General features: G+C 33.7%; 1 protein-coding gene across 2 annotated transcripts in view; it reads right to left on the bottom strand.

Annotated features, from left to right (window-relative positions):
* Positions 1–15921, bottom strand: part of LOC127716164 (B-box type zinc finger protein ncl-1-like) — a 33532-nt gene extending 17611 nt beyond the window's left edge. Inside the window, exons 1-6 of one of the 2 annotated variants that reach the window (XM_052222282.1) lie at positions 15799–15921; positions 8805–9263; positions 7949–8059; positions 2856–3116; positions 1294–1605; positions 537–957 (exon numbers count right to left, since the gene is read on the bottom strand). In XM_052222282.1, the coding sequence (XP_052078242.1) occupies positions 537–957; positions 1294–1605; positions 2856–3116; positions 7949–8059; positions 8805–9242 (1543 nt within the window). In that variant the 5' untranslated portion in view covers positions 9243–9263; positions 15799–15921. Of the gene's footprint in view, positions 1–536; positions 958–1293; positions 1606–2855; positions 3117–7948; positions 8060–8804; positions 9264–15050; positions 15189–15798 lie in introns of those variants that run through there. The other variant, XM_052222283.1, reaches the window with a different exon arrangement.
* Positions 15922–20119: the final 4198 nt, after the last annotated feature.

Genomic DNA, 20119 nt, shown 5'->3' with positions numbered 1-20119 from the left:
GATTGTATTTTAAAATGTCCTGATTACGAAGATGCTTATCTATATAAAATTTGTTGGGAGAAGACGGTAATGATTATACAATAATGTTTTACCATATTCTCTATGTGCCAAGCCCAAGGCTAGAGCATGTAATCAAGTTTTTGTCCTCTGTTCCTGTCTGTTACAATTATTTTTAGTTTATTGTTTGAAGTATAAATGAGGCTTTTAGCTTTTAGCTTTCTCTTTTGAATTGTTTAACATTTTGTCATCCAAGGACTTTATATAGCTTACTATATGCTATGGGTAATGCTCATGCTGTAACTGAACTGTTCTGTTTTTAATTGCAGTTATACAATAAGATGATAGCATAGTGAATTCTAGCATTGTTCTGAAAATCCAATAAGAAATTATTCCCTTCCCCTCATTGATTTTGTCTCACATAGTTTGTATTGTTTCCATTTTTATTATTAAAGTTTATAATTGCTTAGAATGTGTGTCCTTCCATTTTTTGTAATCAGAATTGTAATATCACAAAATTATTAATACATATAACTTACTAGGTCCACCAAAGCCTCCTACTGAACCCATCTGAGCTAAGGCTGCTATATTGTTAAACATTGGCTGCACACTAGAACCACTGTTGTTACTGGCAGCATCAACAGATATCCCACTGTCAGACATGGCAGGGCTATGAGAGCTTCTAGACAGACTGGACCCTTCAGCCATTGACTGGGTACCACCGGTAATTGCACCATGCATTGGAGGATTCATTGACGAGCCAATATTATGGAAATTTCCAACATTTGTCAGACCAAGTCCCATGTTGTTTGCCTCGGTTTCTTGCAGTAGATTGTTGGACATGTAGCTTGCACTTGACATTGGTGGAGGCATCATGCTGTGATCATTCATCATATGTGGTAAGTTGAAACCTTCATTCTCAAAAGAGGAATGCAGTGAGGAGGATGGTCGCTCTGGTTGCTGAAAAAGAATACTTTGGTAGTTCAGATAGGAATACACCAGTTTATCATGGTCAACCATGTGTAAAGACATATAATTTCCATTCTTATAATATGTTTTCTGAATAATCTTCATTCATCAACAGTGAGCCAGCCAAAGTTCTGTATATATGTAAATTATTACGTTAAATCATCTATTCACAAATGATTTATTCAAAGCAGTTGATGGAAGCTATTTTAATTTTAATATTGAAATGGATATACATGTGACTTGGTTAAAAATTTAGTAATGTGATGACTTTTTGTAAAACTGACCATGTCAAAGTTATATATGTTCAATAATGGTCAGATTTATTACCTTAGGAGTTTCCTTGGTGAATGAACCGAAAGAATTCTCTACTGCATTTTGGAAGACTTTGCCATCAGTGTGAAACTCAATGTTAACATTAACATCAGCTTTTGGAGTATTGTTGATCAGTTTAAGCAACTGTGACATTATCATTTTCTTCATCATCAATAGTTGTAAACCATTTCCATGCTTGAGAACTCTTTCAGCAAAAGTGCAACAGTCCTCAATTTTATCTGAAGTTTTCTCAACATTATGGAACAATTCCATTATGGCAAGTTCTTGGCAAGAATGACGATTTTCTAGTTCCTCCAACATCTTTTCCTGAAAACAATATTAAATCAAAATATTAAAATCATGCTGTGTGTTACTTAGGACTTCAAATTTACTTGTGGCTTATTTTTCATCTGCTTCATATAGATTTACAGAAGTAGTTTCTCATACATGGCAAAAGATGTGTTTGCCATGTTAACTTAATGATTTTTTGAATGAACTTATCATAAAGGCTATCAGTTTTAATATTGTAGTTATATCTTTATTGTCTTTAAGAGTTCTAAGATTGATTTTATTTTATAACACCATTTCCAGATGTGCATAATATGCATTTTTTAACCCTAGTGTATGTTTCTAAGTGTAGGTTCATATTGTACGTGCCTTTAAGTTTTAAAGTCGTTATTAAGGACCAAGATGAAACCAGGTGGTCTCAGATGGAGAATATATATCATACACCTGATTGTTTCCATGGGGTCAAAACTCTAAATTGGCATTAAAATTAGAAAGATCATATCATAGGGAACATGTGTACTAAGTTTCAAGTTGATTGGACCTAACCATCAAAAACTACCTTGACCAAAAACTTTAACCTGAACCTGGACAGACAGACGAACGAACGGTTGCACAGACTGAAAAACAGAATGCCCCTAGGTGGGGCATAAAAAAGTGGAAAGTCAAAATTACAGATGAGAAGGTTTTGATAAACTTAGCTTAGGGGTTTCTTGAAGTCATTACTTACTATTAAAAATATGTTTCAACAAGGAATACAGAAGTAATAAATGTGTAAAGTTTGAATGAAACTTGCTGGTTTGAGGATATCGGCCACCATTTTTTAATATATGTAGATCACGTCATGTGACTATGTTGTTAAGATTTAAGTGATGATTTTATGTTCAACACTCATAGTTTTTAACTTAATAAAAGTTACATTTCTTAACCTGTACAAAAAAATCAGAAAATCACTTTTGCAGATATGTTAATCCCATAAAGCTACCTTTACAAATTTGGTGGCGGAACAAGTAATCTTGTTTTGCTATATTCTGTGCAAGTTTGTTTTAAATATACACATTTAATGGGAGAAATCCAGAAAAATCTTTATCCTCACCAAAACATTTTTTTAAAATGCTTGATACAAGAACACAGACCAAACTTTATTTTTCATAATCATTTTTTATCTATCAAAATCTGTTGAAAAAGACTTTCTTTATAGTGTTTTTTATTTTCAATTTCAGTAGTGAACCTTAAATAATGACTATTCAGTATTTTGTTAAGAAAGTAATACTTATCAAAAGCTTTCATACCTTTTGTATTTCAAGTACAGTTCTGTATGTCTGGAATGTTTCTTGAATTAGCCCTTTAGCGTCATCTCTCTGCATCTGCAGGTCTGACAAAGAATTTTCTAGGGAAGTTGATGCCTCATTACATGCTGACACCTTACTTTTACACTCTGTTATAAGCACATCAAAATCACTTCTCTGAGTCTCTTCAATATCAGTTATTCTCTCATAATGGTGATTTGGTTGCTTATGGTCTGCTAACATACACTCGTTACAAATTGGTACCTGAAAATAGAATTGATAAATTTATTTTATTTGGTTTTTTTTAATTACCGTAACTACTCAATTACAGTCTGTGCCAAAAACTTTTTGAAGCACTAGCCCGTTGAATAAAAAAAAAAAAAATAGCCTGAATTTTTTTTTACTAGACCTGAAAAAATTTGTGTCACTGGTGAGGATCACGAAGTGATCCAAACCTTTTAGGAGGGACTGGGGGCATGCCTCCCCCAAGAAAATTTTGGAAAATTAGACGTAAAATCCTGCATTCTGAGGTTACATTTTTGTATCTGGAAGTGAATATAACTTATCAAATAAATGTGGATAGTGTCCACATGTGGACACAGATGATGCCCCCGCTTGCATATCATATAGTTATAAAGGGACATAACTGAAGAACCATAAAAGTGACGCTACCCAAATTTGAACTTGATCTGAGTTTTGTGGTAATAAGCATTGTGTGTAAGTCTCATAACATTTGGTTGAGGCTAACTTAAGTAGAGAACAGAAACTAAAAATTCAGCAATTTTTCTATTTGTAAACACGCATAACTCTAGAACGGTTGTGTATAAGTTTTATAACATTTGGTTGAGACAAACTAAAGTTAGAGAACGGAAACGAAAAATTCAGCAATTTTCATGTTTATAAAGGGACATCAACTCAAGAATGGTAAAAGTGTCGCCACCAAATTTCGTACTTAATCTGTATTATGTACAGTGATATTGTTTGCCTCAAATTACAGCCGAAATTCGGCTTTTTCCCCTAGAGAAAATTCCCAATTACTAAAAAAAATGGCTTAAAATTCCTCCCAAAAAGTTTTACATTTTCCCCAAACAGTGATGGCATTGGTAGTAATGATTGTAAATATCGTATTCATGTTATTATTTTGATATTCGAAAGCACTTTTGAGATCCGGTTTTCTGATCAGAATCATCATGGTGTTTGTAACACATGTGGTTTTCAATGCATTAAGTACCATCATTGCTTCTGTTTCTTTCCCCTCTTAGAAAAGTACCTTTCAGGTTGAAAATGTCTGACAACCAAAATATACATGAAAAACAATGCAAAAAAGACTGCAAAGGTCGGCAAAAAATCGGAAATGTGTTTAGAATAAAATATACAAATTTCCCAATTTCAATAAAAAATATGCATTTTTCCCAATAAAAAACGGTAGAGGTAGTTTTGAAAAAAGACAACAATATCACTGATGTAGTAATAAGCATTGTGTATAAGTTTCATAAAATTTGGTTGAGGCAAACTAAAGTTAGAAAACGGAAACAAAAAATTTATACTTGATCTCAGTTTTGTGGTAATGAATATTGTGTATAGGTTTCATAATGTTTGGTTGGGGCAAACTTAAGTTACAGAATGGAAACTAAAAATTTTGCAATCTTTCAATTTATAAAGGGGCATAACTCAATAATGGTTTAAGTGACACTACCCAAATTCAACTTGATCTGTGTTTTATCAGTGGAAGTCAAAATTAAACATTGCATTGTATAAGCATTGATTGTTGATTCAACTATAATCATGGACAAAGGAAGATAACTCTATTTTTTAAATTACTTGATATTTAGAAGAAAATAAAAATTTTGCAATTTTTCCATTTATAAAGGGGCATAACTCTAGAACAGTTAAAGTGACGCCACCAAAATTCAAACTTGATCTGTGTTTTGTGGTAATAAGCATTGTGTATAAGTTTCATAACATTTGGTTGAGGCAAACTTAAGTTAAGAGAACGGAACCTAAAATTTTTGTAATTTTTCCATTTATAAAGGGGCATAACTCTAGAACGGTTAAAGTGACGCCACCAAAATTCAAACTTGATCTGTGTTTATTGGTAATAAGCATTGCATATAAGTTTCATAACATTTGGTTGAGGCAAACTCAAGTTAGAGAACGGAAACCAATCTTGGGAAGTACGTACGTACGTTCGTTTGTACGCATGTACATACGTACAGACGGACAAGGGTAAAACTTAATGCCCTCACCGCTACGGCGGGGGCATAAAAATGTTGTTTTTTTCTCCAGGTCAAATAAAAAATTCCCATTTTCCCATAAAAAAATAATATAGTTCTTTTGCCAAAAAAAAAAGAGGCTTTATTCTATAGACTTGTACCATTTCAAGTAAAAAGACATTTTTAGCACTAGTAAATTATTAGTAAATTATCAAATTAGGGATTGTTACTTTTATGGGGAAAAGTTCCCTTATTGATGGCAACTGGTTAAAATTATTCCTAATAGTTCATATTTTTGTTAGTCTTTACAAGGATTTGTATACAAATTCTTGGTCTTAAATATTAAAAGTTAATTCTCTGGCACTTCTTTTGGATCTGGAAGGGGGGCCTTCATTTCTGTATTCTTTTAATTTTTGTGCCATTTTCTCCTTTCTTTATATTTTAACACCTCATTTTCTCAATTCTTTATTTTTTGGTCAATTTTTCTCTAAACAAATATTCCTTTATGAAATAATGTTTTTCCCCCAATTATTCTCTATTCTATAAACCCCTATCAACTCTCTCCTTCACTTTCCGTAATTTTGTTTTAATTGAAATAAAAATGCCTAGATCCTTTTTCTGCATAGCTTTTTTTCAACTCGAAATTTCTCCAGTTATTCCTGTAGGCATTTTCAACTTTTCAATGTTTCACCTGGGATAATCCCTCTGTTACCATTTCATCATCGAGTAAGATCCTAAGATCGAATCTACATTGAGTGGTATTTATAGATTGTGTTTATTGCAAGCACATGGTCGAGCCTCGTTCTCGATTTCGTTAGCAATTAGTTATATCTCGTTGCCTACTGGTTCCCTTTGATTAGAAAGGGTAATAAAATGCTCAACTGGGCGCAGCTTGATACGGCCGCAGAGGTCGAACCCTGAACAGTTGGGGCAAGTATGGACACAACATTCAAGCAGCACTGAATTTGGATTGTGATTAAATATTTGACACAGCATAGGTTTCTGACACAGAATGAATGTGGTCTAAGAACTTAAAAAATTTTAATTTACCTATTCAAACCATATTATTATTATTTGCTTTTATATATAAATCAGAAATAACCAATTTAAAATGGAAAATTTTAAAGAAAAAAAAGGAAAAAAAAATCCCCCCCCCCCAATTTTTTGAACCCCCTTATGATTCATCACCCCAAACCTCAATCCCAGCCTTCCCTTTGAGGTGTGGTACCTTGCAGTACTATTTCAGAGAGATCCATACACTTGAACACAAGTTATTGTCTGGAAACTAGAAAAATGCTTGTTTTTTGGCCCCAAATTCCTAAACGTTTGGGGCAATTACCCCCAAACTCAGACCCAGCTTTCCCGTTGTGATATGAAACCTTGTAGTACAATTTCATAAAGATCCATACACTTACACACAAGTTATTGTCCTGAAACTAGAAAAATGCTTGTTTTTTTGCCCCTCTGTCATAATTATACAAAGGAGAAAGATTCTTTAACAAAGGCATAGTATGATACAAGACATTAAAACCAATATCAAACCAACTGAAACATATCAATATCTGCACAGACACTGCTCACACCCAAAAAGTGTTTTCATTGAAAGGATTTATCAAGGGTGAAGTATTGAGGTATCTCAGAAACACAAGCAGCAAAACTGATCTTAAAAAAACAGTAAAAAGCTCAAACGAGGATATCAAATATCTGAAATTAACGTTTTTTTTTATCAAACACAAAATACAGAAAGGGAAAACTTGCTAACACATCGCCCAGCAAACGGGAGCAACTGCTAGTAATGTTAACAAAATTCAACCCATCTATACAGAAACTAAAAATATAATAATGAAACACTGGCATCTTATTTCACAAAACCCTGAATGTGTGACCATATTTAATCATCAGCCCATTATAGCTTATAAAAGACATAAGAACTTACAAGAACTTTTATCAAAGCATTAGCTGGTATAGTCATCTCGACTTTTCACAACACAATATGATACTGAGCTCGAAAAAAATCAACTACTATTTTATCCAAAGACAACTAGTGTATGGTCCAATATCACATACGAAATGAAACAAAATAGCATAAATAGCACGCCAATATACAACTTATTGAGTCGACCACTGATAAAGGCGAACTCAGGGATTAACCACAAACACGGCAGAAACACCGGGCCTAACATTTAAGCTCAATGGTGAGCTCGGATGCACAATCGTAACTACTCGGCCACTCTCGCTATGCATTTTGTTATTGGAGGCGTAGCTAGAATTGAAGAGTAGTTAAGATTGCTCAGATGCATTTATTTAAAACATTATTCCATTCCAATTTCAGTATCCTTGCATACGTTGTTTATCCTTTGCTGCAAACACACGGGCGACAATGATTTCGCGGAATGTTGAAAATACGGACCATTCAAGGAAACGAACTTTTGAGCGAAACGAAAAAAAAAAAAAAAAAAAACAACAACGTGATTTTCGAAAAAAATTATTTCAGTCGGCGGATTTTTAGAGGGTCGGTCGGGTAAGGGGAAACAAACTTAATTTTAATTTTGGCCTGATCTAGTTTGAATGTTCCTTTCGTATCTTTCGCCTCTCTTTGACTTTGATGTTTCCTTCTCTAACCAAATATGGTTACTCCTCTCACTTCTGAATTAGTCCAATTTTACTCCAAATCCAATATACAATTTATAGAGTTGTCATCTGGAAACCCATTTCTGCACTGACTTAAATCTTGTTTTCAGTATCTATGACTTTGAACTTAAAGGTGTAACAATCAATCCAACCATCATAATTGATCATACGTTCAATTCCATTTTTTTTTAAGTTACCAAAAAAGTTACTTGGAATCTCTTTAGGGGGTGATACAGGAGTATTTTTACATACCTGACAGCTCATGCAGAAAAATTTCATTTTTTCTGTTGGGTGACTGGAACAGAATATTGGCTTATGAAAGGAAACTGTCTCTGTATCCTGCATGTCATCAAACTTCACAACCTACAACAAGTAAACCATATAGTAATTTACTTTCTAGATACAAACTGTGAGCAGAGGTGTCATCAAACTTCACAACCTACAACAAGTACACCATATAGTAATTTACTTTCTAGATACTAACTGTGAGCAGAGGTGTCATCAAACTTCACAACCTACAACAAGTACACCATATAGTAATTTACTTTCTAGATACAAACTGTGAGCAGAGGTGTCATCAAACTTCAAAACCTACAAGTAAACTATATAGTAATTTACTTTCTAGATACTAACTGCGAGCAGAGGTGTCATCAAACTCCACAACCTACAATAAGTAAACCATATAGTAATTTACTTTCTAGATACTAACTGTGAGCAGAGGTGTCATCAAACTTCAAAACCTACAACAAGTAAACCATATAGTAATTTTCTTTCTAGATACTGTGAGCAGAGTGGTGCAGTTCTATAAAAAAGTTTTCATTTTAGACAACAAATTTTTTAGAGGGTTTCTTCACAACTTCCTTTCTTAAATGCAGCTAATTGTTTCTATAATACTTTTAAAACATCTAAAATAATGGTCTACTAGTCTAGTTATAAGTAATAAGTACTTCAATCTAAATCAAATTGCATATTATCTTTGTATCAACATGTGTGATCAAACAACCTAATTCTCTCATGGTGTAACATTTTTGGCTAAATATTTACTGTAATATCTTGTTCCTAAAATACTTGTATTGAAATGAGATAAATACAACTTTTTCTTGTTTACCTTATGATTATCGAAACATCTCATAAACTGGTGTGCAGTGACACAGTTTTCACACAGGTAACTAGCGCAATCACAGCATCTTGCAACAGCCTTCTCCTTAGCTTTACAACTGGTGCAGACAAGTTTCATTTCATTCATAGCTGACATCTCCAGTAGATCTATTGTCACATGGTCAATAGGCAACTCTTGTATTCCTTTTTCAGGAATATGTGTTTCCTGCTTACATTTAGGACAAACAATAACATCTTTTGGTGCATTTTCTTCTCTCTCTTCAATTTCCTTCTCCAAACAGGACTGACAGAACACATGCAGACAAGTCAGGATCTTAGGCTGATTGAACATGGACCCACATTTACTGCATGTATTTTCGTCATTTTCCAGGCTGCATGTAAGTGAATCAATTGGAGACTCCCTAGGAGAATTTTCCTTAGAGGACATCTTTTATTCTATGTCTGTTAACTGAAAAAAAAAAGATTTAAAGAAGGTTATAGCCTCCAACTTTATTCTATAGCCATGTTTTATTCGAAATTTAATTTACCCAAATAAAAGAAGGGTCAGTAAGGGACCAACCATTTTTTTGCAAGGATGTTTTCAGACATATCTGCTGTAACTGCTTATAAAAATAAGATGTGGTAAGCCAATGAGCATGATGAGACAACTCTCCACCAGAGAAGCAACTATAGGTCAGCATACTCATTTTAAAATCACTAACACGACAGAACCAGAAAACAATACATTAATCATTGTCATTCTCTTCATTGACAAATTGCATATGGCAAACTTCCAGTAAAGCAATAAGTGTAATTACCAGAACCAGACTCTGTGAAATCATATTTCCCAAAAATTCCAGAATTTTTTTATTGGTAGTTCCCAAGATGATAATGATGGATGATTGTTTAAACGTCCAGTGTAAAATTCAATACATATTTAGGACAAGACTGAAGAGCATTTTTATGTGACATGAATAGTAAAATTACTTTCAATAAAATGCTCCACTGGGGTGCAGCTTGATACGACCGCAGAGGTCGAACCCTGAACAGTTGGGGCAAGTGTTGACACAACATTCAAGCTTGATACAGCTCTGAATTTCGATTGTGATTAAATATTTGACACAGCATAGGTTTCTGACACAGAATGAATGTGGTCTAAGAAAATTTTAATTTACCTATTCAAACCATATCATTATTATTTTCTTTTATATATATATCAGAAATAACCAATTTAAAATGGAAAATTTAAAAGAAAAAAAAAATCCCACCCCCAAATTTTTTGAACCCCCTTATGATTCATCACCCCAAAACTCAATAACAGCCTTCCCTTTGTGGTATGGTACCTTGCAGTACAATTTCAGAGAGATCCATACACTTGAACACAAGTTATTGTCTGGAAACTAGAAAAATGCTTGTTTTTTGGCCCCAAATTCCTGAACGTTTAGGGCAATTACCCCCAAACTCAATCCCAGCTTTCCCTTTGTGATATGGAACCTGGTAGTACAATTTCATAAAGATCCATACACTTACACACAAGTTATTGTCCTAAAACTAGAAAAATGCTTGTTTTTTGCCCATTTTTGGCCCTTTATTCCTAAAATTTTGAGGCAATTACCCCCAAAATCAATAACAGCCTTCCTTTAGTGGTATGGTACCTTGCAGTACAATTTCAGAGAGATCCATACACTTGAACACAAGTTATTGTCTGGAAACTAGAAAAATGCTTATTTTTGACCCCTTATTCCTAAACATTTTCGGCTATTACCCCCAAACTCAATTCCAGCTTTCCCTTTGTGGTATGAAACCTTGTAGTACAATTTCAGAAAGATCCATACACTTACAAACAAGTTATTGTCATGAAACTAGAAAAATGCTTGTTTTTTGCCCCCCCCCAATTCCTAAAATTTTGAGGCAATTACCCCCAAAATCAATCCCAGCATTCCCTTTGTGATATGGAACCTTGTGGAACAATATAAGAGAGATCCATACACTAACAAACAAGTTATGTCTGGAAGTTACAAAAATGCTCATTTTTGGCCCCTTATTCCTTATCTGTTGGTACCATAACCCCCAAAATCAATCCCAACCTTCCTTTTGTGGTATTGAACCTTATGGTAAAATTTCAGAGATCCATTCACTTAAACTGAAGTTAGAGTGCGAAGACCAATGTGTCTTCGGATGCGACAACGCCATACCAATATAAGGGTTGTATAAAAATGGGCATTCTTACCTATATAACATGTTACTTTTATTATTCTTCCCTTAGTTTATTTATTTTGTATTCTAAATTATTTATTTTGTAAAAATATTTCCTTTCTCTATTGGTACTGTACACGTATACCTAACAACAAAATTATTTTCATTTACCTGTGTTTAAAGTTATTGCAAATGGATGGTATTTTTGTGCGAGCATATTGTTTTTCTTGAATTGTTTAACATTTCTTACCGATATAATATGTTACTTTTATTATTTTTCCCATAGTTTATTTATTTTGTATTTACATTGTGTCATAGGTCAAATTTATTTGTTCAGTGTATGTTCAATGGTGTTAATATGTCCTTTGATTGAGTTAAGCTATTTCAGTTGATATTTTATAGTGTGTCTTTCTATGTTGTGATGTTACACTATTGTTTCAGAAAAAGGGTGAAGGTTTGGTACCATTAAAACGTTTCAACCCGCTGCATTTGTTTGCACCTGTCCTAAGTCAGGAATCTGATGTTCAGTAGTTGTCGTTTGTTGATGTGGTTCATAAGTGTTTCTCGCTTTTTATATAGATTAGACTGTTGGTTTTCCTGTTTGAATGGTTTTACACTAGTAATTTTTTGGGGCCCTTTATAGCTTACTGTTCGGTGTGAGCCAAGGCTCCGTGTTGAAGACCGTACTGTGACCTATAACGGTTTACTTTTATGAATTTTGACTTGGATGGAGAGTTGTCTCATTGGCACTCATACCACATCTTCTTATATCTATTATGTCATGAATATATGTAGTGCAATGGTTACGCTAAAGTGCGATGGTCTACGCTAAAGTATGATGGTGTCTCACGCTAAAGTGCGATGGTTGTTTGTTTGCTAAAGAGCGATGGTTGTTTGTTTGCTATAGTACGATGGTATATCACGCTAAAGTGTGATGGACCAAAAGGGTAAGGTTAGAGGGCTTAAAACGTTAAAGTACATGGATGTTAAAAAATAGTCTTTTTGCAAAAGCTAAGGTATAACATATGTGATAGGCTTTATAATTTTACCGGTAGGGTTAAGCGATTGTTTCTAAATTCAGAAGACCGACCACGTTATAATTGCTAAAAAGGTAATTTAGGTGTCACAAAATACTATATTTCTTGTAAATGAATTTTTAACAATTCGGGCGTATTAAATATTGTGATAATTGGCGTAGCTTGCCATTCACAGTCTATCACTAATGGAAACACCTCCCCTTACAGTTGTCATTGTAAATTACAAATACAAAATTCGATTATCGTCAGAATATGTAACATTTATTTGTTTAAGCATTAATTCAAATGAGAGAAAAAGGCGATGTTCGCCTAGTTTTCTCCTTTTTCGTAGCGACTACACATACATGTTATATTTTCCTATAATGTACAAACTAATATTTTAGCCGACAATTTATAATTTACACATGCAAACATGTACCTTTATTTTACCGATGTTACTTTCTAAAGCGACAATATTTTAAAGGGGACCGCAAAGTAAACTGCAACATAAACAATGACTTAAATGTATCCGTTCGCTTCCAATAAAAGCATGATACAGGATATTTATGCGAATACTATTTTGTATCTAAATAGTAAAATGGTCGACTGCAGGATACAAGTTATTCTTCCAGCTACCGAAAAAAAAAAACACATTTGCTTCATATGACAAAGCCCGGTTAGGTTTAAATTAATTAAGTCATGGACATTTGGTTTAAAAGTTGTTAATCAAATATTCTAAATTTATCTTCCAGCATGTTCATTTTTGGTTTGTATAAACGACTGTTAACGTCATTATCCAACTACGTTTCTAAGGTCTATACTTTCGCGAACCATCGCACTTTAGCGCAGACCATCTCACTTTAGCGTGACCATCGTACTTTAGAGTCCTACATATATAAGTATCAGGGAAAATTGGAAGTTGAGTGATCAATGTTACAATGCACCAGTGTACAACATAAACACATGCAGCTGACTCAGGCCTCTACAATAACTTTTTTTCCAACTTGTCCAATAGGACAAGTACATACCAAAACTTACTTGTCCGAATGAAATTGTAACTTGTCCAACAAAAATAATAATAATAACCTTTTTTGCCTTTTAAGTTGATTCAAGGAACAAAATGAATTAAAACAATATAACAGAATTTGATTGATATCTTTTGAAATACCATTTAAAAATATGAGTCGAGAACAACTGAATCTGGTCGTGTCACAGGACTTAGGTTCTAGTTTTCATCAATGCTAAAGTCTCATCAGACTCTACACATGAGGCACCGTCTGATAGGCCTGTCATTGTCCACTCATTGGATTTGTATCCTGGTTTTTTAAGTTGAAAAAAGTTTATTCAAATGTAATCAACAAAAAAAAGAAGATGAGGTATGATTGCCAATGAGACAACTCTCTGCAAGAGACCAAATGACACAGAAATTAATAACTATAGGTCAATGTATTACAAGTATTGTTTTTTTTTCTATATATGATCGAATATGATTTGTGAATTTTATGGTAAATAATTTCTTCATTTTTATTTAAAAAAAATTTTTGTTAAAGAAATTACGGTATGGTATTTATTTTGAAGCAACAGAATAAGGTAGGAAAACAGGTACTGATTTGTCTTGGTCCCGAAATGTCTCCTGTCTTCTGCGTTGCCAAACTGTCTATTAATCATGTCTATTAAATATGTCTCCTACGGTGCCAAACTGTCTATTAAACTTGGAGGGAATGTTTCCAAGCTAGTGACAAACTGTCTTGTAAAGTTACCTTATCTACAAAGCGCATCCTGATTGGATCAGTAATACTGGTTTCCGAGAATAGTCTGCCTTTTACCTGTTAAAAAGTACTGACAAAGAACCAGTTTTAAATTGTTGATTGCAAGTAAACATGTCAAATTAATACTTGTTTTTATCTTCTTTTCTTGTTTTTTGTTTATAATTACTTTGTTCATCAAAGTTGGATTAAATCAATTTTCTGCATAATAATTTAACTTGTCCCGTCGTACAAGCTTGATATAGCTTTTTCTTGTCCGACCTTTTTTTCCTCTGGTACCGGACAATCGGACAAGCGTTATTGTCGAGCCTTGTGACTACCAAATTAGAGGACTGTTGTTGTTTCTGATTATCAAGCACATTGCAGGCTGAAAAAACCATCATTAATGACTGCCAAAATCACTGTTTAGAGTCAGTCTGTCCAGGTTCAACTTCAGTAGTTTGGCAAATCATGGGACACTGCTTTCCCGTTTTATCTTACTGATTTTTGTCAGAAATAGTAACTTTCAAACTAGTTGAAGAAATTTCAATTGCAGCTTGCAGAATGACCGGTAACATTTGTTGCAAGCACATGAAAATGAAAACATCTGCAATACATTAAATGAATTGAAAGAACAATCAAGTGTTTATAATGTTATTGTGAGGATTTCTTCTAAAAGCTGTCGAGAACGAATCATTTTTAGCAACAGTTTACTAATTCACAATTCCCAACAGAATCAAACCATAATCATGTATATTAAATATTTGAACAATCAGTTCTTACAGCGACGCTAGAACATGAGCACTGTGACATAGGAAATGTACTGGAAAATGCCCATGTTTCAAAGTCTTACAAATTACTCTATAATTTCCCAAAGTGAAGGACCAGCAAAAGTTTGCTTTATGTCAGTCACGTTTGAACAAAAAATTGGATGTTTCACGAACTCTGACATTGTTTGATAATATTAATAGCAGAGCTAACATTAAAATCAAACTTGTTTTTTTTTCCCCAGAAATTTTAACAGGTCTGGGTAGGTAATAACTGATGGTTTTGATTCCTACATCCCTCCAAAATATTGATTGAAGTGTCATTTATAAAGTTGGTGAAAATAAAGTGATGTAAAATCAATTCATCTGTAGCAATAACTTTTGCTTTAAATCATTTTAACAGGAAGAGGATTTAAACCCACGGTAATCTGATTAAAATAAAATTTGTCTTGCTGACATCCACTTCCTGGTACACAGGATTCATTAACATTTTTGTACCATATTGTAAATCAAATATTTGCATTGTTTATACCTTATTGTTTTCTGTGCCAGTCTGTATTTTCATGCGTTGGCTAATAAATTGGCATTTTGGTATCAATATTTCAGAATGCATGAACACCACATCAACAATTTACTGCCAATACTGGCCAATTTGTACATTGACCTAAACCTTTGAAACATTATGTTACATATATATTTTAAATTTAAAATGCAAGGCAAATAAATTACAAAAAACGTGCAATCAATTGTTGGTATGCTGAACCTGAAAGAATGGGACAACATATTTTAATAAAATTTACTTTCGATTTTCCATGTAGAAGAAATATTTTCATATTAGTATGTGCACACATGCGCGATATTCAACAAATGGCTGCCAAGATGGAATATTTTATGTTTTATTTCTACTTTCGTTATCTTAATAAAAAATACTTACATGACCATGCAAACCAAGTTATCGGGTGCTGCGACCAAATTAATCATAAATGTTTACTTTATCAGCTGTTTATAGCAGCACGTGAGCACGTGCGTCAACACTCGAACTTTTGACTACCTACTTCGCCTTTCAACGATTCTTTCACTTGCGATTTCAATAGATATTTCGCACCTTTTGAAAACAAGTGCATCATATGCATTTTTCATACAATTATGACACAATTTCTTTATTTATCAGGAATGCCATAAATCAGAACAAGTGCAACCAGTATGATCGAGGAGAATTTGAAGGTCAAACAAATGTTCATCTGATAATAAAATGGAGAGAAATATGAAATCATACATACCTGGAATGTCAATTATTAAATATTCTTTGTTTTTATTGTTCCATCTGTGATCAGAAGGTCTTTTATTTGCGATTATTTCTCCCTGGAAGTCAGTCGTCTTCCCGCCATGTAAAACACTTAGAAAATGATTTGTTCAGGATTGTTTACACATGCGTCAAAATTCAGCGCGAAAATACAAAATCCCTAAGTTACAAGAGACATAAACACTGCAAAATGTTAAAGTGAAGTTTAAAAGACCACAATTTTAAGGGAGCTACCATTTGATTTTTATGGGGGGCTAGGATGAAAAATTTTGTTCTGCCTTTTTATTTTTCCCTCTATTCGGTCCTGCCTTTTTATTTTTCACTCTATTCGGTCCTGCCTTTTTATTTTTCACTCTATTCGGTCCTGCCTATTTTTTTAGTTTATCCTGACTTTTTTTTACATAAATTGTCATCCTGCCTTTTTTTTTGCAAAAAATCTCATCCTGCCTTTTTTTTTACTCAAAACTCCTGTCCTGCCTATTTTTTTCAAATTTCATCCTAGCCCCCCCCCCCCCCCCCCCCCCCCCATAAAAATCAAATGGTAGCTCCCTAACACAAAAAAGCATGCCATACGCACCTGTGGATAAAATTATCTATAATACCTAGCTGAGACTACTGCTAACACATAGTAGTCTCAGTCTATACAAATGACTTAATTTAACTGGTTAATTACTAGTCCAGCCCTGGCTCAGTGACTTATTATTAATTTTTTTCTGTTATCACTGGCAACAGAAAATTAAAAAAAATATTGAATAAGTTGACTAATATTGATTACCAGACAAAATGTATTACCTTATATACTTCTTCCGATGATTTGATAAAAATGAAGTAAATCTTTGTTTCGACTGGTATCCGGCCTTCCAATTAAAGGAAATTACCTTCTAAATAAAATATTTCAGGAGAAGTGCATTCCAAGGTTGCATCTGAGACAATATTAATTCAAAATTATATAAAAAATCTGAGTACACGATGTCATCTGAAATTTCATCACGATCTTGTCAATAATATAGATTATAATTCATTTCTAAATATTTACAGCAGACAAGATATGTGAATCAATGTGTACTTACCTTAAAATAATTGAAGCCAGAGAAAACAATAAAAAAAAACTTCAAACTTTGGCCACCAAAACATCAAAATTTGAATTAGCAATCATGCAGCTGATTTATACAAAGCCATACAACTTTGGACGAAAGTCAACGAGAAAGTGTGAGGAGATCGAGTTCAAAGTGATTATTCAACGGGAAACCCTAACAAAAATCGGAATTCAATTTGCATGTGAATTCTAGCAACAAATCCCTTCACATTTTCCTCCAAGGTTTAACAGGGCTAAAGGCCCTCCATTCAATCACCAAAAATATACACATGCATATATCACAGTCGTTTAAATTTTAGTGATAAAAATATTGAATTTTTTTTTTAAATAGTGATATATATATAATATCACTACCATTTGTTTTTTCTTTTTAATATTTGTAACACTAAAATTCAAACGACTAGGCATATATAGTTCCCTGGTAAGGGAATAAGCTTTAAAATTTCACTCCAGGGGCCCAACTGACAAAATGTGAAAATTTTGTATTGACCATAAGGGAATATTCTGTTAAAAAGTTAGGGGCCCAGCCAAATTTCCAGTAGCATTGGCTACTGGGCCCCTGTATATCTTATTCCCTGCTGGAACAATTTCAAACTATGTTTTCATTTTCATTTATTTTGTGTCAAGTCAAATTCTCAGAACTTATACCAGCCAACCAGGCAGAAAAAACACAATAAAATCGATATACACTCGAAAACATACCGTTCAAGTTGACGTCATTTCAACTTTTAACATCAATATAGATTTTTTTAATTTGAAATAGATTATTATTTGTGACATACATATGATTACAGTTAAGAACACCCCTTCCCAAAAAGAAATCCTTATTTCTTGATTTGCAAAGGATTTTCTTAAATATTTTTACTTAATTCTTTAGCTTAATTCCACCAACAAGAGTCAGGGGCGTAGCTACCTCAGTCTAAATGAAGTGGAATCACAAACTAAAGGGCGAGGGGTCTGGGGGCCGCCTAAGGCCCCCAGTAGGTCCAGGGCAAAGCCCTGGTAGGGGGTCAAGGGGGCGACGCCCCCCGTAAGCCCCGCATATATAGCGTTTCAAAACAATCACAACCGTAATAAAACTTGGACATTTTTGGTGTGTTTTTTTGGTCAACTATTTGTTTAACTTCGAGTCGAATGAAGACTAAACATTGTCGTTTGCGTTTTTTGTACGCCGTGAAAGCTTTTAAAATCACGGAGATTAATTGTTCCATATGCTAGTATTTGTATTGAGCAAAGAAGTATAAAAAAACAAACAATAAACATAAACACAATACTATATGTGGAGTTTCTGTTAGCATAAACATCATTGGATACCAAATACTTTTGGTGGATACAATCTCCAATATTTTGCTTAACATATGTGTTTAGATGTTAAAAAATTTTGTGGGTAAACTCTACAAGAGAGAGAGAGATATGAATTTCTAATTTTACGCAGTTAGGAATTGTCGAAGTTGAAATTAATGACCTTTTTCAGAGGGAATGGTACTTGATCACGATCTTTTTCATGATCTGCGTTTGTTTATTATCCAGCTAATTAACAAATACAATGTACAAATGCATTCGACCAGTTGTATGGCAATATCTAGATGATAACAGTGAAGATACGTGTACATTAAAAGTTTGGTGTATCTTTCGAACAAGAATCAGCAGTTTATTGTCCGACTCGGACAGAAAATTCATTATAAAATTGAATGACCAAATATATATATATATACATAGGAAGATGTGGTATGAGTGCCAATGAGACAACTCTCCATCCAAGTTACAATTTTTAAAAGTAAACCATTATAGGTCAAGGTACGGCCTTCAACATGGAGCATTGGCTCACACCGAACAGCAAGCTATAAAGGGCCCCAAAAAATTACTAGTGTAAAACCATTCAAACGGAAAAACCAACGGTCTAATCTATATAAAAACGAGAAACGAGAAACACGTATGAACTACATAAACAGACGACAACTACTGTAATCAGAATCCTGACTTAGGACAGGTGCAAACATTTGCAGCGGGGTTAAACGTTTTAATGGTACCAAACCTTCTCCCTTTTCTGAAACAATAGTATAACATCACAGCATAGAAAAACACACTATAAAATATCAATTGGAAGGCTTAACTCAATCAAAAAACGTAAATTAACACACAATGAACGAATAAATTTGACCTGTGACACCTGAATGCAAATACACAGTTAATAAAAAATTACAAGTGATAAATAATTAAAGTCAAAAGTAAATAAACAGGTTTAAAGTATGATATCACTGAAATGTCAAACAATTTTTAGAAAATCATCACTTTTGAGTCCAGTAAAACGAGTTAGAATTAACAATTTATTTAAATGCTTTAACAATCAACCATTCGAATAGCCGACCCATATAGAAACGACTTCGAATTATCGAATCTATATACAAGATATTTTTTTGTAAAATAGATGAAAACGTAATACATGTACTGGAAAATATGTACTTTTTTTTATAATAAAAGCAGTTCCAACTTTTCATCTGCTAGTATACGGAAACTATTGATTGATTGAATGGTTATTAATGTCCGGTAGATAATATTAAATGCACACCAGGACAAGCATACGTTGACGTGATGTGAAAATGAACTATTCGTGTTGTCAAGACCTACATACTTAGTCAATTTTGAACTAGTTCACAAGGTAACAGTCATTATTCCCAGATTGATACGAGTTGAAGAGTTTTCGTTCTAGTAAGATGTGTGCTATGGGGCGAAGCGGAAAATAATAACTTGCAAGTTTTTTTTGTTAACTCTAAAGGGATAATGTTTTTTTTTGCACTCAAAGCGAGTCTACGTACGTTATGGTGGTGGTACCGACAACTATGTAGCTGGTATTTTCTTAACAATGCCCGTGATATAAAAAGTTTACACCGTTTGTATGTATTTATGGTACACATACATGTCTTACATGATTAAAAATTTCGCTGCATGTGTATTCCTCTTGCTTTTATTCTTTGTGTTGTTTTTAAAATGCATGCATAGAATGACCAATTCCTATATGTTAACTTTGCCCCCCCCCCCCCCCCCCCCCCCCCCCCCCCCCCCTTCTCTCTCTCTCTCTCTCTGTTTTTTTTTCTTTTTTTCTTTTTTTTTTTGTGTGAAAACGACGTGGATGCACGTGCTGCCGTGCCTCCGGGTAGCTACGCCCCTGAGAGTGCACCCTCTGAAATGTCTTGCCTACTTT

The sequence above is a fragment of the Mytilus californianus genome, unplaced genomic scaffold (assembly GCF_021869535.1).
Source record: "Mytilus californianus isolate M0D057914Y unplaced genomic scaffold, xbMytCali1.0.p SCAF_9, whole genome shotgun sequence".
In the NCBI taxonomy this organism is placed as follows: domain Eukaryota; kingdom Metazoa; phylum Mollusca; class Bivalvia; order Mytilida; family Mytilidae; genus Mytilus; species Mytilus californianus.
Note: the sequence above shows the minus strand (reverse complement) of the source record. Positions and strands in the feature narration are given on the sequence as shown.